Genomic DNA, 24,389 nt, shown 5'->3' on the forward strand with positions numbered 1-24,389 from the left:
AAAGGGAGTGCAGAAGATTTCCTTCATTTATTTTTTTATTTTTTTCCCTCGTTCAGAGGCGTTTGAGTGGGGGGCATTTTACACAAATTAAACATGCTACTCTGCTTCGCCCTATAAGCATCCTAGGAGCCTGTGCTTACCAATCAATTGGTACAGTCAAACAGAGCCGCAGCCTGCCTGAGAGTGGAGACCTTCAGTCTCGCTTTATTTCTGGATATTGGGGGACCTCTCTACCATGTCATATCCACAATTTGGATATCCATACTCGTCTGCTCCACAAGTAAGTTGACGTGACTACCTTTGTTGAGTTAATGGTTTGTTTTGGTTTTGATATTGCAGCGATTGATTATCTCATCGATTTAAGGCTTGATGCTTTTACGCACTTTGGCCAAGAATCAGGGAGAGACACACACTGAGCTTTCGTCTATCGGAAAGGTTTTGCGTTACAGCCAGTGATACCTGCGCTCCTGCAGCGACAGAAAAAAGGCAATAAGAGGGGGTAACCAGAAACCAACGAGACCCCCCGACCTCCCGTTCACTGATTTCTGCAAGATAATAGCCGCTCGGTAATGTCAACCATATGTTTATTTGCGCTGGAACACACATGCCAACTTGTTCAGCACACGCTGTGTGTGTGTTTTTGCGCCATAACCCAGCTGTTGTTTGGTTTTGGCTCTGAGCCATAAAAAAAATCATTTGGGCTTTACTTTGGGTATCTACTGGGCGATGTTGGGAAACATGTTGTATCTGTTTGTAGCGCATGTGTTTCATTTAGATGAAAGCTAACAGACGGCTCGTTCTGGACACGTTTTACGCGCATATTATCACAAGAATATGACGCGCCATTCGTCACAAAATAGCACTCATTTGATGCTCTATTTTAGTTCTTGGAGATTGAAAAAAGGGGAAAAGGCTGCGAATAAGGACGTTATATAAGAACATGAGAAATTATGTTGTGTCCAAAACTTCGGCTACTTGAGTTAATGTGTAATTTTGCGCTTTATACAAGTCAAACTGTGCCGGAGACGGAGTGAAATGTTTGACTTTATTTCACTGAGGGGTTTTTCTGTCACATTAAGTTTGTCCATAACTTTTATTTATTTTAGAGAGCAAACTGCTGAAGACTCACGCATAGAATCGGGCTTGGTTTCAATGCAGCAACTTTTTTCCCTTCTTCTTCTTTTTTTTTTTTTTTTTTAAAGAAAACATATTTCTCTTTCTCGGTCTCCACCTAGTTTCTGATGACAACCAACTCTCTGACCACTTGCTGTGAGTCCACCGGCAGATCCATAGCCGACTCCGGAGTAGCCGCGTCCGGGCAGACACCAGTCTACTGTCCCGTGTACGAGAGCCGGCTGCTGGCCACGGCGAGGCATGAGCTCAGCTCCGCCGCCGCGCTGGGCGTGTACGGGAGCCCTTACACCGGCGGTCAAAGCTATGGGAATTACGTTACATATGGCACGGACGCCTCGGCTTTCTACTCGCTGGTAAGTCCTTCATCTGATCCCCCTTGGCATTGATAAATGGAGCCGCAGGGTGCTAGAGACTTGAGCCAGGCACACCTCTCCTCTTTACACCGCAAAACACCAGCTTTACTGTCGGTGATTTATTCCCATAGCATCCTTCAAGACAACTTCCCTTCAATAAATGAAAAATGCTCCTCAGTACTGCAAGATATATGCTCACTTGTTTCAGGTGTATATTAACTTGAGAAAAAACAATTTTTGAAACAAGATAGAAGAAACATGAAATAATTACACTGCCAAAGTATCTGTTCTATATCGAAAATAAGCAGCAAAGTAGACAGACTTTGAAGACTAAGTATTTGTTCAGTTATCAAACTCTATTAACATCAAATTTGAAACCTCTTGATCACATTTTATTATAAAATGGGCCTTTGAGTCCTAGGATCCTGCTCTTGTGTTGAAATTCTTAGAGGGCTGACAAATATGATAAGGACAATAAGAGTACTTTTAATAATCTCTAATGGGTGAGTTGTGTTATAGCAATTAAAGCATTACTGTACATAAACTACTTTGCAGGTCACTCTCCTGGTCCTCACACAAATGTGCACTATATAAAAGCTTAGATGTTATAGTTTCCCTATAGTTATAGTTTTAACTTCATTTATTTTGAAAGTCTCCTTAAAAAGATCTGTCAGTTATTGCAAATGATGTGTATCTGAATGCAACCAAGCCCATGGAGAGTTTGTCATTGGTGTTGTTTCTGCAATGTTTAATTAGTGTAATATTAGGCTACTCTTGTTTCCTCGGTAATAACTCAAGCGACTTTAACATTCACACAGCACTTTTCAACTGATCATTTTTCAGCTTTAATTTAATAAGACGAGACAAGACTGACTTCCACTTCACATATGATTGCAGGGGACATTTGATACTAAAGATGCCACAGCTTCTGCGCATGCGGGAATAACCCAAGCAACAGCCTACTACCCATATGATCCTACCCTGGGACAGTATCAGTATGACAGGTATGTTGTTTTTGTGTCTTATTTTTTTCCAATGTAAGAGGCTTGATTATTAATGCGAACTTGAGAAAATCTATGGTCGGGTCTGTATTTATATATCTTGAGAAAATCTAAGTGAACCGTACATGCTATGTGTGTTTTCGGACAAGTGATCTGTCCAATTACAAACTCTTCAATCTTGAAACGTGCAATTTGCAGAGGTTTGCAAGCTTCTGTTGGCTTTTTTGTGACAAAACAATATGTCAGTATAATCTTGGAAAAGTGCAATGCTAAAAGTACTGTTCAGAGGTGTAAGGTTAGGGTCAGGATTAGGGTTAGTTTGACTTTTTCAGCATTAAATCAATCATCTCAGAGAGGTTGACGCCATTCTCATCACGTCTAACAGCACCGGGTGATCACCTTCAGCTCATGACATATTTCTTCCCTCATGGTGTGAATTGCTTCACGAGACCCTTGCCCCTTTCAGCAAAACACGAGGCCTCTTCGCTGTCTGAGAGCATGCCTGCCACATTGAAAGGTCTTCCCAATAATCAGATGACATCCAAATTAAGTCTGTGATACGGTGAAAGTGTAGGGCATGGATGATAACAACAGCTGATTACGTTAATTAAATCATGCTCTTCGAGAAGAACCAGCAGCTTTGCAGGAGACAGGACCACTAGAACTGCATGGGAAACCACAGAAAACACCAAGCTTTAAAAGTATCGTGTTGATTAGCCTTAGCTTAAATGACAGATCGCATCACCAGGAAAACAAGAAACATTTTATCCATCAGTTTGATTTCAGTATAAAGTGCAAAAGGTGCCTGCAGGCATTCGAAGAAGTGCACATACAGTAAAAAGGCCTAAGTCTGAAAGCCGAACATAAACTGTAGCGTTCAGATAAACAAGCAGGCCTCCAGCAGCACCACTCTGTCTGCACCCCTCCTTTACCTGAGGGCTCATCATTACACTCAATAAAGCAATTTTACAGTCTATTTTATCTGTGAGGGAACAACCCGGGGTGAGGAAAGGTACAACGCTCCTCTCCTTTTGATTCCCTTAGCAGTGCTTGACCTGCACTAAGCTATACGGAGCAATAAAGGCCTCATAAAAGCCTCCCCTGAGAGGACTTTTACAGCTCACTGCTGACTGAAAATCAACACTGTGCATTTTAAATGTAGGTCTATGGATAATATTTGTGCGAGAGAAGAGAGTGGGGAAGAAGTCGTGCCGCATGTGGAATGATTTTAACAGACAATACATTGAAAAAGGCTGGAAAATAAAATATAGAGGCCAAATACACTTCGCATTTTTATTTTACTAGGAAGAATAATTTTATAGTTGGAACGGTTTAATGGAAACTATGTGCAGCAAAGGCACCACTACCTTCCATCTAGTCAGTCTTACACACTACTGCACATGGCCCAGTGTTTGTACAATTATGCAAGGTAATGTTTTAAAGATATTAATGTAGTTTTCAAAGGAATAGAAAATATATATTGTACAGTGCGTTTAAGTTTAGAAGTTGTGTCTCCTACAATTCATTTTACTTTCAATTTCAGAACATGAAAGAATAGCAGCAGATTGGTTTGTGTGGGGGACTTGTAAAGCATTATATGCATCATATCAAAAAGGTCCCAAGAAGCAGAAAATCTCTTGTGGTTTTCAGTACAAGATAAAACTTGTCATGCAACAATCAACACTTATCATATTTATCCTCCATTCTCATTTTGTTTCTTTTCTTCTTCTTCAGATACGGATCCATGGATGGGGGAACAAGGCGGAAGAACGCCACACGTGAGACAACAAGCACGCTGAAAGCCTGGCTGCAGGAGCACAGGAAGAACCCGTACCCAACTAAGGGCGAGAAGATCATGCTGGCCATCATCACCAAGATGACCCTGACACAGGTTTCCACCTGGTTCGCCAATGCCAGGAGGAGGCTTAAGAAAGAGAACAAGATGACATGGCCGCCCAGAAACAAGGGCTCAGAGGAGAAGAGATATGACGAGGATGAGGACGGGTCTCAGGAGGAGCAGATAAAGAGCGAAAACAACGAGGATGGTCAGTGTCAAAATGTCTTGTTGCTGTTGCAGAAATAAATTGCAAGGGTCAAGCCTAATGCTGAGGTGTTTGGTCAAACACCACATGTATTTAGTCTCAAGAGTGTTCAGAACAGCTCTCAAAAAAATACTGTTAAGTCGTCGCAATTGGTATCAGAGACTTCAATTTCATTTTGACTACAGATTAAATCCTCTCTGAGGTACCATGAAAATAGCTATAAATCAAATACATACAGATAATCATGATCAAAGACTGGGATGTTGTAACCATGATACCACTTATTTTATTTCCATAATTAAATTATTATTTTTTGTTTGTCACCTTATTTGACTTTTTATAGCTTCTGTAAAAGGTCGTCTGTATGTACATGCTGTTGGTGTAAAGTTTTGATTCTCTAAAACTCAGACTTTTTTTCTTAATAATTATAATAACAATATTGCTGTTTGTGATGCAGTTATCATGTGAACTAATGCCCGGTGATGAAAATTGCAAGTAAATGGCACTGAGGCCTTAGAATTTGAATGACAAATATATTTTTATGATGTACATTGAGCTAAAACTGCTACAAATTATCACATTTCAATTATGCCCACAAGATGAGACTGTTCATCACAGCCTTCTCACAAAAGGTCAACGTAATGAACATGTATCTGTGCAGCAACTGTCAGTGAACAGGCCTCAGTCAGTTTTACTCATTGTAACTTCGAGCATCTCTTGAGTGATGAGACTCACTTTTACTTCTGCTGATTTCATACATGATAATTTCAGTCAATAAACTCAAGTACAGCAAAATGATACAGGCCTATGTTATAGAACAGATTCATGATCTTTTTTTAATAGTTTTGAAACATCCATTTGTGCATATTCATTAAGCTTAGACGATCAGGCTATAACACTGTTTTAACTGCTGTCATTTTACAGACTGACTGTAAATTCAGTGTTTCACTCCACAATGTCTACCCCGGATGCTTTTTTTTTTTTTTTTTTATCAGATCTGATGCCACATCTCTCACTGACGCCTCTGCTGTCTCCCCTCTCCTCTTTTTCTCCCAGAGACCAGAAGTCGGCCTGATAAGGACCTCCAGCTGAGCGACCTGGACGATTTCGACACGCTGGAGTCTGAGAGCTCGGAGTGTGAGCTGAAGCACCGATACCACATGAACACACACATGTCAACGACAGCCGACTGCCCCACCGAACACCTCATCAAGGACTCTTCTCTGAAAATCTCCATCCCCGTTTCTCTGGGAGGGGAGCAGGACTTGAGTAAAAGTTGTCTCAAAACGAGCCCAGAGGACTTCCAGGCGGACAGCAGGCAGCAGGCGAAGGCGTGTTATAATCAGCAGCAGCAACAACAACAACAACAACAACAAGGACACCAGATATTAGACGGCAAACCCCGTATCTGGTCTTTGGCCCAGACTGCGACATCCCTGAACCAGACTGAGTATCCATCCTGTATGCTGAGGTGCCAGCCACCGCCGCCTTCCTCCCTCACCCCGTCCCCCGCCGCTACCTCACCCGTCGCCGGCCTGGACAACAGGCAGGACTCGCCGGTCACTACCCTGAGAAACTGGGTGGACGGGGTTTTCCACGATCCCTTGTTCAGGCACAGCACTTTGAGCCAGGCTCTGACCAACACCACCGTCTCTTGGACCACAAACACCAAAGGCGCCATTCTGGAGGCTGAGAGGAGCGCGGCGGTCTTGCAGCAGCACCAAGACTCCTCCAAAGACAGTGCCATGAGCTTCCCCAAAACTATCAACAAACTTTTCTGCTCCTAACGAAACCAAAAGACGCTTTTATTGCAAAGAAAAATACTTTTTGTGACCGACTAAGAGTCGGATGGAAAGAGCCTGTTAACGTCCCCATGCCCCCCCTCCCAATGTTTTATTCCTTTTTTTAAAGCAATGGTAGCTACAGTATATCCTGTTAACATTGGCGTCACACAAGTGAAATCTCCCGATCGGTTTTGGCTTATTTGATTCAACGCACGCACAAAACTTATCGAAATGTATAAAAAGTTTACATCTTGGGTAAAAAAAAAAAAAAAAAAAATAGGCCTAAAGGTTTACATGGTTTTTATTTTTGATTTACTATGCGCATGCAAATGTAATTGAATATTATTTAGGTCTCAGCAGCTGAGTATCACTATTAAAATAATGATAATAATAATTGAAAAAAAAGTCTCACACATGCACAGCTCTCTTTAGGAGGTGGATGAGAGCGTTTCAACTTTGTTCACTGAAAATAAAAGCAGTCGGTTTCTGAAGAGAGGCTTGTGATGTTGCTGTCCATGGTGCTGGAATTCAGGCCTCCCCCAGTCACTGTCTGCTATCCATATAAAACCAGTTCCTTTACGACTGGGGGACACATGAGGCCTTCAACACGGCTAAGCAGAGAGAGACCTTTTAAAATGCAATCTGCTGTTAAATAAAGCAGGTTTCTCACCCACTTCATTTTTAACTCCTCTAAACAGGCACAATCTCATCTCCAATCCTCTTATTTATTTATTTTTCTCCCCAGAAAAAACATTCACTCTCAGTTAGTGACAGCGAGAAAATGAGGCAGCTCAACCCTCAAGACAGAGCAATATCAGTATCTAAGATCTGCCTCATTAATTCCCTCTAAACAGGCTGTAATTGGGATGTTTGCAGTCATATTTCATGTCAGCCTATTGATTTCCCCACCTCTCTGCTCTCAGATAATATTATCGAAACATCTCGACACCGCACGTCCGCACGGTGCAGCTGTCAGAAAGGGTAAGTTATTCGCCATACGTCCATTAATGGGTTCAAAAACGGGAGAGCGGGGCAAATAATTTGAAGTGAGGACTTTTCGTTTTGACACTAACCCCTCAATTTCCTATGGCTGGAGACTCGAAGGGCCCAGCACAAGAAAAATAACAGAGAGAGTGAGAGGGGGGGGGGAAACAGCCTGGATGCTGAGTCCTCCTCTGAAAAGTGAAAGGGCTTTACGGGGAGAGGCACTCACGTCGTCTAAAAGTGAAAAGGGCAAAGGAACTCGAATTAGTTGTTGTAGATAAAAGGGCAAAACGAAAGGAGTCAAGGGTACTTGACAGTAATGGCGAAAGTGGAGCTCTCGGGGGACTCTTGGCTGTCCTGTGAGGGGAGGCAGGGGTGTGTGTGCTGGTGCTGGTGGTGGTGAGAGAGATGGAGGTGGGGAGGTGGGGGCTTCAGTGATGAATTTTAATGGGAAAAGCCCAAACGATTGAGACCCCCCATCCCTCCCATCTCTCTCTCCCTCGCTCTCTTTCTCTCTCTCCTGGAAGAAAGTGCTATGGTGGACAAAAGGGGGTTTTCTATATGTCGGAGTCAGGATGTATGTTTTTATTTGCTCTCTTGCCCGCAGCATTTCTGAAGTTGACATGACTGCAAAATAAAGTGGAGGAAAGACACACCGTGTCCTAGAATATAGCTCCGTGACAGCTGTGTGAGGGGTTAATAGGTGCTCCTGGTTCCACGGGACCTGTTTATTAGCCTACATGCAGAATCGTGTATTTAATTTTTTTTTCATAGCTCCTGTATAGAAAAATTAGGCCAGAGTTTAAATCCCAACAGATAGGGACAATAAAGCCGAGGCATTTAATTAATTTAGCAAGAAGACAGATTTTATTACACCTCTGAACCAAGTGGTTTTTATTTGAGAGAAAGAGTAAGACATAAAGGAGAGAGAGAGAGAGAGAGAGAGAGAGAGAGAGAGAGAGAGAGAGAGAGAGGCTATAACTAAATCATTCAGCCGTGGCAAATACGAACACACAGAGGGAGCGAGATGGTAAATTAACAGGAGCTTTTTACATAGAGACCAAATAAAACTGTAATCAGCGACGCGTTACTTTTCATTAAGCGGGTTTGACAGCAGCATATTCAGCCACTCCGACACACGGAGCGAGGTCCGGGGCTGAAATAAACTGCTCTCAAAGCGAGAGTCATAAGATAATTCCTTAAGCTCCATTAACAACTCTTAGCCGCAGGAAATGGGCTCCCCCTGAAAACATCTCCAAATCTAAAAGCTTTATCGACCTGGCAAACCTCAGCTGATGGCTTCTCTCTCTCTCTCTCTTTTTTCCACCTCCCACCTCCCTCCTCCCTCCCACTACTTCTCTGCCTCTCTTTGTCACTCTCACTCTCTCACCCCCTCCCTTTTCCTTTTTTTTTCAACTTAAGGGACAGAAACGTCCAGCTGAGGTAATAGACTTTGACACAACACATTAAATGGGAAATGAGAAAAGGGAGAAGAAAGGGCACTCTTAAACGCCTTTTAAACGTTACCAATTAGAGGTTTAAAACTTGAATAAGATGTACGCCTTTGGCATATGCTTGACTGATGGGACATTTAGCTGAATACCTTCCCCACTTGGTAAAAGCAGCACATAACTGAGCACAGTATGTCGTCCTCCTGTGAGGCAGCTGAGTCGAGGGATTAATACAAAGCTTTATCTGGCGCTCTCCACCAGTCTTGTGCAACATGATTGTCTCCAGATAACTTTTTTTTCTCTCCACAATGCTATAAATGATATCCCAAAAGTTAGTTCTTTAAACAAGCGCTCTCTCACACTCACACACACTCACACAGTGTTTTTGGAAGTTAAGGGCCCATAGAAGCTGACTGAAGCACAGAACAATCAGCAGCATGGAGCTCCCCCCAGAGAGAAAGACAGAGTCTGGGTCAGGTTAATACCACTGTGACCCTGAGCCATAAATATATTTACACATCATTACACATCAACATACACACAGTCAAAGTCACACACACACACACACACACACAATCCCGCTTGCACGCATTGCCACATACACAAAGCTTAATTGAATATTTAATCTATTCATTGACTAACATTAATATGGTGAGAATAGCAGTAATGTGAAGCTTAAATGAAAATATGAAGCATGAGTACACACACACACACACACTCACACACACTGCTGTGGCCCCTTTCAGGAATCAATGCAATGGCCTTTTATTCCAATTAAAATGAAGCACATTATTATTAGAAATATGTGCATTCACAGCTACAATAAACAAAACAGCCTGTAGGTGTGTAATCATATCATTTCAAAAACACAATCTTTTTCTTGAGATTGAATTAAATCTAAATGTCATCTGACAAGAAGGCTTGGCTCTAGTGATCTTAGCAAATTCAATATATCGGTAAAATACACCAACTAGATCAACAGAGGAGCTCGAAGAGTCAAGTAAAATAGTAGAGTAGCTACACAAAAAGTCAAAATTTGGATTTCACCAATCCACTAAACTCCAGGTTTTGAGGTCTGACGACCATCTCCAGACAGGCCTCTCTGCAGGAGCCTGGTGGCTGGAGTCTGGCAGAGTGATTCACTTCTCCTGGTCTGGCTGCAGAGTACAGCATATAGCTGACAGCAGTCAACCTGTTTCCCTCTCCCCTGGATTCCACACCGTTTGGTTTTGATTGTATTTAGCTTGATTTTCTTCTTAGTTATGTAAAATAAAGTAATTTTTAGTCTCAAACTCATGTGTGGTCCTCCCTCCTTTGTCCAACCAGGTTGTGACAATTGGGGTCTAAGATGAGGTTTGGCATAACTTGGTCCAGTTTGGTTGGGATTGTGATACCTCCTGGAGATGTGCGGGTTCTGTCATTTAGGATATGGTTTCAAGACTGTGGAGTCTGCCTACCTGTTTAAAGGGATAGTTCACCCAAAATTCAAATTTCACTCATTATCTGCTCACCCTCATGTCGACTAAGCGCTGGGAGAAGTTTCAGAGTCCTCCGTGCCTTCTCGGAGTTACAGGGGGGCTCGGCGCAGCACTGCACTGCCATATGACGGTAGCGAACGGGGCTCACTTTTCTTCGTCCAAAAAGACACACCAAAAAACATCCAAATACCTCCATAGTGCTCGTCTGTAATGTCCCTCTTGTATTGAAGCCCCAACATGAGAAATTGTTCAGAAAAAATTGGGAGCTTCCGCTACAAACAAGCTTAAAATATAGACTTATTAAATTTTTTTCTGAACAATTTCTCATGTCGGGGCTTCAATACAAGAGGGACATTACAGACGAGCTGTGTGGAGGTATTTGGATGTTTTTTGATGTGTCTTTTTGGACGAAGAAAAGTGAGCCCCGTTCGCAACCGTCATATGGACATGCAGTGCTGCGCGGATTGGTGGGAGTTTAGGAAACTTTTGGTATGATATCTGAAGGGAAAAGGGACATAATTTAAATTATTCATCATATGGAATATCAATTTTAAATGTTACCTAATACTTCGTGGTGGTACCTCTCTGCAGGAGCCTGAGGAGTGACGCCTGGTCGTCAGAGTGATATACTGTACTTCACTGTAGCTGACAGCCTGATCCCCTCTCCTCTGGTTTCCACACTGTCTGGTTTTGTTTGTCTTTAGTTGATTACAATTTTAGTTTAATAAAAGAATCCTGTGGGCGGTGTTTAGCTCAGTTGGTAGAGCCCCTACCCCATGTGTTGAGGCTATAGTCCTCGCTGCAGGCGGTCCCGGTTTGAATCCCGCGTCAGACAGCCCTATCCTGCATGTCATTCCCCCCATCTCTGCCTCCCATTTCCTGTCACACTCTCAACTGTCCTATCGAATAAAGGCATGAAAAGCCAAAAAATAAATAAATAAAGAAAATAATCAAAATCTTTGCGACAGTGTCAGTGACATGTCTAAATCTGATGGTTTGCTTTATTAAGATGAGATCCAGACTATCAACCTCTTTACTTTTAGACCTGAAGTGAATCTACTTACTCTCCCCTCACTGCTTAGAGAGATGGCCCGTGTGTGTGTGTGTGTGTGTGTGTGTGTGTGTGTGTGTGTGTGTGTGTGTGTGTGTGTGTGTGTGTGTGTGTGTGTGTGTGTGTGTGTGTGTGTGTGTGTGTGTGTGTGTGTGTGAGATCATGTGTGTGTATTTGTGGCTGTGCTCAGAGCCCTGCTGCCAAAAGGACATGTCCAGGATGTGCCTTTAGGCCCCAGTGGCTGGCCTCTATCAGCGCCTTGCTGCCATCACCTCCCTGCAGTCATTCCACAGGTCAAGAGGTTTCAGCCTGAGGGGCATCACTTTTCACCATTTCAGTCATCGCAGTTCGACTGACTGAACTCTGAGTGCATAGACAAAAAGAAAAAATGCATCCATGTAAAATACAACCTTTTAATATTATATAGTGTTACATCTTCTTGGGTTAAAATACAAATGTTGGCCAATTAGATTGTGTTCTTCTCATTTGTGTTAAGGGTTGGTCTCCTCTCAGCTGAGAGAATGAGATAGTGATTTCCAATATTAGAGTGTGGCATAAAATGTGCACCAATGACTGTGGTCTCCACCAAGAAAGTCCAGGATTGTGCTCTCACACCCACTTTAGGAAAGAGGATAGGTCAAGAGAGTCTTATCATGGGTCATCACAAAACACTTCAATTCTGTCTGACAACTTAGACCCAGTTAAGCTCACCAACTAGATAACTGTGATTCTCTGGGCAGACATCTAAGCTGCTGTTTTTATTTATACCCTGGTATAATAGTCAAATTTTCTAGGCTCACGAGACATAACATCGTCATGAGAACACACTCATCTCTAAAACAGAGGATATTCCAGCAGCTCGATTCAGTTCAGTGGAGGAAACAAAGAGCCAATATTGCTTTGTTAAACATGTTGTTAAATGCTTGTTTGATTGTGTGTGTGTAGTTTCTGTCACATTGGTGGATTAAATGAAGATGAATACTTAATATTTCCATTGGGCATCTTGGGTAGAGCACCCGGAAAAGACAATCAGCATTCAAAAAACATATATGTGCTTTGGCAATGAGGTTGAAGCAGTGATGCTGAATCAGAGCTTGTTGCCCTGGGAGTTATGTAAATCTACTAAACCAATGTTGCAACATGCTAATCATAATGCAGTCGTCTGATTCCACTGTGAGGAGCTGCATTTTTTAAATTTAACTAATCTATCATTATGTGAGCCAGTCATATTGAGTAAGGTGTAGGTATAGTTACAAACAAAAAGAGAAAAAAAGAAAAGAAAATGAGTTGAACATTGTTTTTTCATCTACAGTACTGCTAAAGCCATGTAGAAGTAATTGCTAAAGGTCAAAAGAGACTGTGTTTTGCCAACACATTTGTGTTTATCATTCAGGACAGATCAATACAATATTGTTGTTTTAAAGAACAAAAGCCAGGGGAGACTTAACACTGACCTTTGCTTCCATTTTCCATTGTGTTCAGGAGGCCCAACAAAACATACAAATGAGGCCCTCAGGTTTCTCTGGAAACAAAAGGTTTTGTAAAGTGCTGGGTAGGTGTTTATCTGTGAAAAGTATTGGATACTGTTGGAACAATAAATCCCCCTTTTAAAAAAAAAGAAGAAATCAGTAGGCTGTTGTTGCTCTGGATTTTTGCAGACAGATCTGAACCCAAATTTTAAAACTCAATAAATTACAGAGTCAATGGAACTAGCTACTTATTATCAACCTGATGTTGTGTTGACACATTTGTGCAGCAAAAGTGCTCTGTGCAAGTCTGTTTCCTGTAAACTACAGATACAACCAACTCACAACAGCAAATATGTTTTTGAAAGAACCATTAATCACTGGAGGGATTATTTTCAGAGACTGTATTTTGTTTTGAATGAATGAAGTGTTAGATTAACAGCAGCAGGAATCTCCAGGGGATGACTGGGGTGGATGGTGGGTGAACACAGTGCACAAGTACAGCACCAGTCTCGTCTGTGGTTAGGTGTGGGTAAGAAAAGCACTTTATTTAAGAATAGGGAAAGAGTGGTTTTGGTCAAGTGTAAATCCATACACTGGCTGCAGTCACTATCAGTGGATGTTTTGCAGGGAAAAAAACACATTGTACTAATAGGCCTAATATCAGTTTTACTATTGGTCACATAAGAAGAAATATACTTTGTAGAGCATATGGTTGAAATGGAGCAAGCCCTGGCATGCTTACTTCATTAACATTAAAGGGACAACGAGGAGTTTTGGAAAAGCGAAGCGTTTTTACACTACATTTATGAGCCTCCGCGCGCACAGTAAAATTCTTTGACCGGCGCAAGACGGACTCATGTTTTCATTCATCAATAATTAAAGTCAGAGGTTCAAAGAGGTTCACATACCGTCGTAGTTCCGACCATAAACGGCGATTCGGCTGCGTTATTCTCATGACTCGCCACGAAGGAAACGCTGGTCGGCTCGACCAGCATTTCCGCCACCACTAATAATAACAAAATAACGATAGAGACAGAACAATATATTTATCGAAAATGGGCCCATTAACAAGTGTGGGTAGCGGAGATTCATCCACATTAACGTGAGACTTTTTTATAACCGAATAGAAACTCCTCGTTGTCCCTTTAAATGCAACAAGTCTTTTCCTGAAGTTCATTTATTATCTAAACCTGAACCTTGTACAGCCATCATATCTCCCTATGAACTGAGTGCAGCACTGTATATAAACATAGCACTTCACAGGACAAAAGAAGCATTACCTGTGAGTATAACCCAGTTGGGATTTATTTGTCCTTTCACAGTGCAATTAGGAAAACTAATTATTATTGTGACACCTGTGAAAATGGTCACATTTGCTAAGAAAAAAAAAAAACGTAATTGTGTCAGAAATATTAACAGTACATTCCACTAGAGTTAGGAAATACATATTGCTATACACTGTTGCTGTTTCTTATCAGCCATAACAGGCTTGTCCAGCTGCGTGGGTGCTGATAATTATTGTTGGTGCTTGTCTGATCATGTGCTTTGATGCAAATGAGTTTGATCAGTAATGGCTGTGGTTGTCAAGTTGACATTAAATTCTGCTAGCTTTTATGTTTCGGGTCGACTCTTCTAGTTTCATCTTGATCCACCGTGGCAGTGATGGCATTGTAGCCTATACTTGTTTAGCACAAGTATAAACAACTGTCAGACTGTCCTCCAGTAAAAGATTAACCCTTAAGTCATTTTTTAGGCAGCTTAATAATATGTTGTTTTTCTGTGTTTTTTTAAGGCAACACTTAGTGGCCACAGTATGGCAGGAATACAATGATATTATTCAAATATCATCCACATCTGGAGCAGGTTAGGGTGATTTGATGGGTCAGACCCAGGATTTTCATGCAAAATATAGGTTTGAATCTTTCATGACCTAAAAATTATGCAGGAGAGTTACCCAAAACCATGTTTGTTTGTTCTAACCAATCAGTGGTTGTAAAAAAAAAAAAAAGAAGAAAAAAAACAATTTGATTGTTAGTACATCTACTGTACAGTATATATGATGCTTCTGTAACTCATGATCTGTGTGTAATGTCTGGTGTGATAGTTGGTCAAATAGTGAATCCGGCTTTCATATGTGTGATCAACTCTCCGCCTAACATTAACTTTACTGTGTTGGCCATGTGCTCACACTGCATGAAGTGGGAATTAGAAAAAAATCTTTGGCAGTATGAGCATGAAAAACTTGAACTTGATCTATCCACGTGCAGGCAAACACTCCTTGTTTCTCAGGTGCAAGTGGAAAAATCCTCCCCCACTTTAATGTCTGTCATGTCATATCATGTCTTATTAGATTGTTTGCCAATTATATTTTCAGAAATTCAACAGTGTTTTTCCTTTTCACCTGCAGTGGTGACCTTTGTAGTCTCATTAGAGTGAAAAAAGTTTTTACATTGGCACTTTCATTATTAAAAATGTTAAATGCAGAAACACTAACTCTCAGTAAAGAATGTTGATTCTATGAAAACTAATGTCCAGAGTATCCCATGAATATGACTTCTTTCTGATGCTGCCATGTTTGCTATCCCACTTTCACCTTTCTTAGCATCACTTATTTCCCATCCTGTCCTGTTTCCCGCCATTAAATGAAGAATTCATAATGTGTACAAACACCAGCTCTGCAGTAGAACTGCAACCTTTAAGACCCTGCGTACACATGTGTGGACATCACATTTTGGGTTGTCTAAACCATAATACTTAAACATGCTTAACGGGACCCTGTGTCCACGTACATGGACACTTACACTGCCAACTAGTGGTGTCAGAGGAATAAAACACACTACAAATAAAATCCAAGATGGTGGGAGACACACTGGAAAATTCAGGTGGCCATTCCTGACCCAAATATCGACCAGGTAAAAAAATCCAATCAAATTTCATGGCTGATTCTTGTTCAGATATTCATAAAAGTGTTTGATGTATGTCTTGGCATGCAAATTTGACAAAAGTTTGTAACAGATGTACTATGCTGCTAAATGTTTGATGTCCATGAATGTGGACAGAGGGACTTAATTATGTTGAAAATGTCAATATCTAGCATAAATGTTAGTAACAAAATGTTAGTATGAAAATGCAGTTTGAGGAGATTTTGATAGAAAACAATAACAGCACAAACAGAAATGCATTGTTTTTAGAAATAATCTACATGGGTTTTTATTAGATTTTTCCTCATCATTTTATTTCTGGAGCGTATTTCTCTATCAAGAGAAATGTGGATATTGGGGACAATTGTTGTAGACAATTTAGAGGTGGAAGATTTGTTTGGCATTGATTATCCTGTAGGGGATGCTAATTATCACCCCACCCCCCCACCACCACCACCACCACCACAGCATTCATGAGAACAGTAGTGGGGATGAGGACCCCATTCCACTGTCCAGTGTCCACGTCTCCGTGGACTTGGTGGACAGAATGATGAGCTATTACTGCATGAAATGGACACTGCAGATGATGCACTTCATGGATCTGGCTTTAGCCAACAGTTGGCTACTGTAGCACAAAGACCTTACTGTGCATGGTATAGTATAGAAGTGCATCATGCTCTAAGACCTTCTTGGTCCAAGGTGACGACGCAGGCCTTGTGGAACGGGCGGACAGCACAAACCTTTCAGAACAAGGGAAAAGTTGTCTAGTAAAGGCATTGCTCCATGTCACAATCTGCAGGAGGGCTACTGCACATCTTCCAGAGGTAGTAAACCTGAAGAATGCAGCGCGCGGCAGAGCAACAAACTGCTCTGGAAAAACTGGAGTGCAGTGTGTGAGTGTAGTCATGTTCAAAAATTGAAATGAAAAGTTTTAGATAGAACAGTGACAAATGTAAAATGTTTTATACTTTGTTACAGACATATGATGTCTTCCTGCAGCTGTTTGCAGCGCTCCAAATGAGCCATATTTTGGATGTAACTGTGCTGAAAGCGGCAGTGAATATCACTGTGTTTTTGCACTGTGATGTTCAAAATATGTTCCAAAACATGTTTATTTCTGCATTGCAGTCTGAATAAGTGAGCAGTCAGGAAAAACACTGCTGTGCGCAGGTTGGAAATATAGAGTTTTACATCTTATTACACAATAGGGACATAGTAGTTATTCTATGGAAGTTCAGACCGCAAGTTCACATATGTGGACATCGTTTTTCTCAAAAACTACATCATGTCAAAAGATGATGCTAAGTTTTTATACTTATCAGGTCCCAATAAGCCCAAATAGCAATGAGAAATAAAAAAATGCATATCAAACCGGAGCTCGGGTCTTAAGAGGTTAAAGCACATACAGAACGTTATTGTACATGCAAATTGCGTAGCACCCGCTGCTATGAAAACATTTATAAATTGTACAGTTCAATTTCTCTCGAATTGCTTTCCACCAGGAAGTCGGGGTTTAGAAAGTGTATGGTATATCTCAAGGTATTTTGCAGCATTCAGAATGAAGGCAGAGAAGTTCCAAAATAGCACCTCTAACAAGTCCCGCAGAGAGAGGAAAAGAGACACCTTTGTAGGCCCATTGCTCCTGGGCTACAACATGTAGTGTGACGACTCAGTAACTCCAACAGGTCGACTTTAGACTATTTGGGGAGTTTTGAGAGACAGCCCGGCCAACTGTGAGGATGTGCTCTGACGCGCTAGGTGATTCTCCGTCTGCCATGCGTCTCAATCAAGCCTAATGTCCGCTTTCCGGCTACTCCGTCTCCCCCTCCCCTCACTCGCTCCTTCTCCTGGCTTTTCCCTCTATTTGATCTCTCCTCTCCTCAGTTGGAGGAAGGGGGAATCATTTTGCCTCCAAATTGTGATGAGTCAGCCAAGCGATGTGCTCTCCACCTTTTTCAGAAATAACTGTTTGACTCCAACCTACAAGCTGTAGTTTCTCTTGACAATCCAGAGGGAGAAGAGAGAGACAGCATCTTTGTTCACAGGCTTGTAACTGCACTGGACTGGTTGTGACTGAGCTTACAGTGTCCACAGGCTGTCAGGCTAACTGGGACTTTACGATGGACAAGCCTCTTGGTTTGCTTCTTAGTGGAATATTTTGCAGACGTTTCTGTTTTTGTATCCCATTTGACAGGTGACATTTATCCATGACCTGGCCACTGAAAATGCATGGCCTTCAATACAGAACTGTTTTCTCAGTTCCAGAGGAACAATCATATCTCTGAAAAAGCTAACTGAGGGCTTTCTTCTCTTTAAGTTTTTTTATGTGTCAGTGTTGATGGCTATTATAATTCAGAGCAAAATGGACATGTTTTGTGACTCTGTTGCATAGTGCAAATATACAGTGGTATCAAAACACTAACTTGGACCTACCAGGCAGGCACAGACCCAAGGGCTTAAGGGGACAAGAGAACCAGGGAACACAGTTTAAAGTGGAAAAAACCCAGGGGCCTGCTGTCTCAGTTATGGCTAACTGGCTCTGGTGTTCAAGGGTCCAGCTTTCTTTTTTGTAAAGTATATTTTTTGGGCTTTTTCGCCTTTAATTGACAGGACAGTTGAGAGAGAGACAGGAACCGGGAGGCAGAGAGGGGGGGAATGACACGCAGGATAGGGCCGCTCGACGCGGGATTCGAACCGGGCCCGCCTGCAGTGAGGACTATAGCCTCAACACATGGGGCGGGTGCTCAAAGCGATACTTGCACTACTGCAGAGGGGACAGAAGTTGAATCACTCTAATGAACAGACAATTTATGATCCAGTTTACATCAGTAAATTCAGACTTGCAGTAGCAATTGAAAACATATTTGGTAGCATGAGATATTAATAGCATTTGAAAATGATTTCTGGCTCCGACACTTTACCTGCTTTGTTTCCCAAATGATGAAGATAAACTTTGATTGGCTTCTAAGTACGTACAACTACAGTTTCGAGCAAAAGACTGAAGTGAGGAGGTTTTCAGACAACAGGAGCGGAAGTCTATTTTTCCTTGGGTCTGGTCGAAGGTGTTAAGGTTAGTCCCTGCATGAGCAGCGTGTGGGACTGGTACAGTGGCTGCGGCTGACTGACCTGCCTGCTCATTAAGGCACTAGCGAGCACATTTGGCCTGCTCCTGTAATGGGAGTCTGTACTGTGTCAGAAACACTTATTTGCTCCACAGCCATCACAGAACATTAACATTCACGACAGCCCATCACATGGGGGAGGGCGAGGGGGGTCAGAAGGGTGTCTAAGAGGGTCTGCTCGCTGCCCCGACCTAGTCACACACACACCCCCACACACACACACAGTTGATCCACATTTTATATAAACACATAAACAGAAAACACACATTGCACATTTGACTCACCTCACTAACGCACCTGAAGACAGGCACCTGCAGCATAGCAAGGTCTTACATAATATGTATGAACACTTGCATGCACACACTCACACACATATGCTCTTACACATATTCATTCTCTTAACACACCCTTTCAGAGATCACATTCTCTCTCACATACACATACACACACCCTTCAAAAGCTTGTGTTCCCTCTCTCTCTCTCTTTCTCTCTCTCTCTCACACACACACACACACACACTGAAACATGCAATCAGCCCTCTAAGTAAAGGTCACATTTGCAATGCAGGTGACTTAAGCAGGAGGCTGCAGGTAATTGGCTGATGGGACAGGGAGCACTAATACCTTGTCTCTAAAAGATAATGTGATGGATGGGAAATTCTTGGCATTGGGGTAATTAGATGTGTTTGGAGGAGAGGACACCAGGCCAGGGCCCCCATTTATGGAGAGTGGAAGTAAAGAGGAATGAAGGGGGGGGGCAGTTAAAGAGAGAGTTTTAAGGTTGAGCAGCAAGGGTCACACAAGGCCTCCACTAAATTTAAGAGATCAGGAAACAAAGACAGGCATGCCAAGCTTCACATAAGTTGTGAGATTTAGAAGACTGCTGAATGGACTGAACTTCAGTACATTGTAAGAATTCTGAAAATTAAAAATATGATGGACAATGACCAGATTTCATCTGCATTTACATTCAGTCAGTTGGCAGGTGCTTTTATCCAAAACAATTCGAGGGACAATACTAAAAGACTTGATGTAAGTACTACTACATGCATCTATTCACTAAATCTCTATAGCGTTTTTTTTTTCACCCTGATATTTACATACTTCCTTTTCCTTTCATTATCCTTCTTTAGCTTGTCTCATGGATGAACTTCAAGATTCGTGAGGGGTTGTGTGACAGAAAAAGATATGAAATGCATGAAGCTCAATGTGGCGTGTGACTGTAAAAAAATGGATAGCTCATATAGAGGAAATCAGTTCTACTGTTGCTGAAATTGTGCAAGTGGCAGAAAAGCACAGAATGACTGAGGAAAGAAAGGAAAAAGATGAGTGCAAAGTGTTCTAATTGGAGTGGGCCAGCTGTGGTGGGGTGAAACCCTTTAAGACACATGCATTATTTACATAGTGTGTGTAGGCCTGTGTGTGCGTGAGTGTGTCTGTGTGTGTCTGTGTTAGACACCCTGTCTGCATTGCACCTCCTTTGGAGAGGGAATATATTCTATCACAGGGCATCCGAGTGGAAACAAAGACTCAGCCATTCTCCATACAGACAATCTACAGCTGGAGAGAGAGAGAGAGAGAGAGGAGGATCAAAATGGAAATGCAGTCATAACTGGGGCTGGAGAGGGAGGAATCAAACATTTTGATATTTTAAGTGAGAAAAGCACCAGTTACACCTTAGAGAGAAATCAAAGTTGAATTTAATGTCTAAGTGAAAACAACTCACTCTCACAACATGTGAGTGTCTGTCGCAGTCTGGGGTTAGGGTTGATACAAGCTGTAAGTAGTTTATGGTTCTGTGGGTCACGTGTGATAATTTATTATTAGTAGTATAAGTATTAGTATCTCAGCACCCTGCTGTTGAAGAATAAAAAATACACATATTCATGTTTAAAAAAATTTGTTGTGGTATTCTCTTCTCTTATTTCCTACTCTCCTCTCCTCTCCCGGCAGGTTATTGCTACTGTGTGCAAATAAGATTAGCAGGTTGTATTTTCTCAGGTCTCTGCATTGAAACAGTAAGCCTGGCTGTGTATATAATTAGAGAGAGATTATGGCAAGGCCACTGCCAACGACCATGGCCAACTGACATTTTGTGTGTACTTGTGTGAGCTGGCTGTGGTTGTTTTGCCGTGGCCTCTCCATAATCTCTGTGTAACTGCGACTGTGTGTGTACGTGTGTGTGTGTGTACAGGACCACAGGTGATGTTTGAGGTGTAGGGGTGCCAATGCTGAAGCCATGACAATATGATGTCTCTGAAAATATGTAATGTATAAAAGGTAGACCTGCAATGTGTGGTGTAATTTACCGTAAAGTGATAATAACTGGTATGAACACACTGTATGGCAGAAATTAAAGGGTAATTAGGTGTAGATCTTCATGATAGAAATGTGTTAATTTGCTTGTCAGCGCTTGCCCTTTGTTACTCCAGGCTTCAAACTCAATCACAGTGTAAACATGCACCGCATGAACTTGGCAGATGTCTGTAGCCAGTATCTATCCTCCTGATGGCCCGAGTGTTTGACTTTGACACCATCGATATCCTGTTTATTCAGTCTGCATAGGAATAATCACTTCAGTAAATGTGTGATATTTCGCAGGATTTATAGGTTTGTAGGTCAGACGTGTTGTCAAACACACTTACTGGTGTGGTATTTCAACTTTCAAATAATATTACCACACACAGTTTCATAAATATCAATATAATAATAGAAATATGTTTTCCTTGATAAAATACTACTTGGCAAACATGTATCATTTTCTGACTTTCCCTTGTTTATTTTCTTTTTTCTTTCTTGTATCAAATACTGTAAATGCATTTAACACTGAATACCAGGTTGAGATTTAGATTTTTTTGTTCACATGTTAAAATGCACCAGTGTGATCAAAACTGTTTAGATTTGATAGAGGATTGGTTTGCACTTAATAAAAAAAAATAAAATAAAATAAAAAAAACTTGTTTCTTTACCTTTGCTTCTTCAAAAAATAACCTCTCTGCAACATCACCAATTTCTTAAAACCAAAGACAATGCCTTTCTTTCTCTTCTGCGTATTTTCCATCTGCTTCCCATCACTCCATGTTGCCTGAAACTTACTAAATAATAGAAGAATTATGGGTATTTTATTCAGCTATTTTTCACGCGCAGTTTCACACACATTTGCGCTCAGAGCGCTTTTCTAACTGACTGAAGAATCTTCATCGCGGTTTGCTGCTGCCTCTCTCCTAATAGATGCCTCACAGCTCCCCACTTTCACCTCTCCGCAATTAGTTTTCATTGAATGCTATTGATTTTTACCCCCTTTCAATTACATACACAAAAGTCAACCACATAGATGTTTGTAGTCATTAGGAGGTACTCTTTGTGTCTTCTCCAATACTAATTATGTCTGGCTGCTGGTGTTTGTTATCCTCCCTGGATGAAAGAAAAAAATAAAAACTCCAAGAGAAAAAAAAATAGAATCACTACATGCACCAGTGGAGATCTGGGCTCCTGTCGTGTGTGTGTATGTTGTGTATGTGAGTGAGTGTCTGAGCGCATGGCTATCCTGCCACCATGAAGCCTATGGAGAATACACTTAATAAAATAAATATGACTTGGATAAAGAAAAAAGAAGAAAGTGTTTGTCCCCTGGCACGTCTCTCTCAGAGTGTGTAATGTATTGTGTTTTCTATGTGGCTTGGCATTTCTCCTGCATTGTTAGAGGAATGTTCAAAGAAATGTCTTTGTATTGTATTTCATTCCAAGGAAATCCCGACATTAAATGCCTATTTCCTTTGAACACAATTTGAGGATTTATAGTAAAATCAGTTTGAACATGAGAAGGAAAGGAAAGGAAAGGGAAAAAAGCACCACTATACAAAATAGAAAAAAAAACATTCCTTATGGTGACATAAAATATTATTCTGTATGAATTTATAATTAAAGGATAATGCTTTCCACTTTTAATTATGGGCTGTTGATGGACAAGAAGTTATTATACTGTACATACTGTACATACGTATTGTCCTATTATCTGTACTCTGTCATTTTTCATGTTCTCCTCTCCCTTGCCCATGTAGTGGAAATGTTGCAGACTGGAGTAAAAGGTTGCACAGATCTCTGTGTTTGAACTAACCTCTGTCTGATGTTTACACATCCTCTAAACAGGAATGCCATGCATATGTACAGAACAGATTTGGCTAGCATTTCTGAAATGAATCATTATGCCCTTTCCTCTGTGTGGCAGAGGTTCAATGATAGCTCTGACCGTGGGATGCAATGGACATATGAAGCTGACTCTGTAGTATAGTTATTTGTCATTTTCTGAATGTTTCTTTCTAAGACTTTGAAAGTGCCTTGAGATAACGTATATTACAATTTGACACTATAAAAATGAGGCTGAATTGAATGGAATTGTAACACTAACATACCACTCCCATTAGCATTTGAAACTGCTAAACTTTTTACCGATATCACATAATTAAATTGTAATGTACAAATGTAAAGTAAGTGATGTAATTCTTTGCATCACAGACATGAAAATACATATATCCTCATGATCGACAGCAATCCATGCTGACAGTGTTCACCACTGAAAGAGAGAAAACCTGGGTCATTCAAAGTGTAAAAATTAAATAAATAGCTCATAAACTGTGTTGAAGCATCCACTTTTATTTAATCCTGCCCAAGTATACGTAAACTCTTCTCCAAGAGAGTAGTGGCTTGCAGCCAGTAGAAATAAGAAGAAGCTCACTGATCGACCGTATGCTGGTGGCTGGCTAGTATGTTAGCTAATTTGTTACAGACATGTGCCATGCGAATAGGCCATTTGTCATTTAGTTTCTACAAACCACAAACCTCATAAGGACATGTAGGTGAACTTTCCTAAGTTTAGGCTTACTTCCAGCTCATCAACAGATGTCCATTCATTGTATTTCTAAAGCTGTTGCAGTATAATAGCGCAATTTGTTCCTGATTTTACTCAAATGAACATACAGTTATCACATCTGTTTTGGATTGCTCCTGTCTGTTTTCTTCAGCGTGGAGAAAGACTAAAGGGAAAACCAAACAGTATTTATGGAGATCATGGATTGTAACCCCAAATACGCTGCGAGCAAACATCACGAGATCACTCAATCATCTCAGTGTACCATTCTTGTTTCAGGAACTGCAGAATTTGAGTAATAAGCTCAAGAGCACTATGGCAGGTTGAGTGATCACCACCACCAGCAATACCACTTGCCATGCACAAAGCGTTATTTGTGCTTTTTTTCCCCCCACACACTTTGACTTTAGCACTTTGTTATCTCCAAAGGTTAGCATTTAGTAAGTCTTTCTGTGACAGCTAATTAGAATAGCTTGTTTGACAGGTGTTCATAAGTCTAATATATGAACTTCATGAGAAAATACTCTTATCAATTGGATCAAAGTCAGAGAAATCCTCTAATTATGATGAGGCTCAGACTGGATGTCTCACTCTCCTTTCTTGCTGCTCCCTTGATCTTTCCGTCGTTGACTCTGCCATCTATCACAAAGTGTTCCTTTGATAATTACATGCCAAAATGACTTAAAACTCCCCCATCAGGTGTAAGGCATTACAGCCTGAATGGCATGCCAGC

General features: G+C 41.2%; 1 protein-coding gene across 1 annotated transcript; it reads left to right on the forward strand.

The window, feature by feature from the left end:
• Positions 1–235: 235 nt before the first annotated feature.
• irx4a (iroquois homeobox 4a) lies at positions 236–6,317 on the forward strand (the record flags this gene model as incomplete). The annotated part of the gene is made up of 5 exons (XM_083989165.1): positions 236–280; positions 1,236–1,487; positions 2,385–2,491; positions 4,223–4,533; positions 5,587–6,317. 5 exons carry the CDS (start codon positions 236–238, stop codon positions 6,315–6,317), a joined length of 1,446 nt encoding a protein of 481 aa, XP_083845291.1.
• Between the last annotated feature and the right edge of the window lie 18,072 nt (positions 6,318–24,389).

This window comes from Trachurus trachurus, assembly GCF_905171665.1.
Source record: "Trachurus trachurus genome assembly, chromosome: 16".
Lineage (NCBI taxonomy): Eukaryota > Metazoa > Chordata > Actinopteri > Carangiformes > Carangidae > Trachurus > Trachurus trachurus.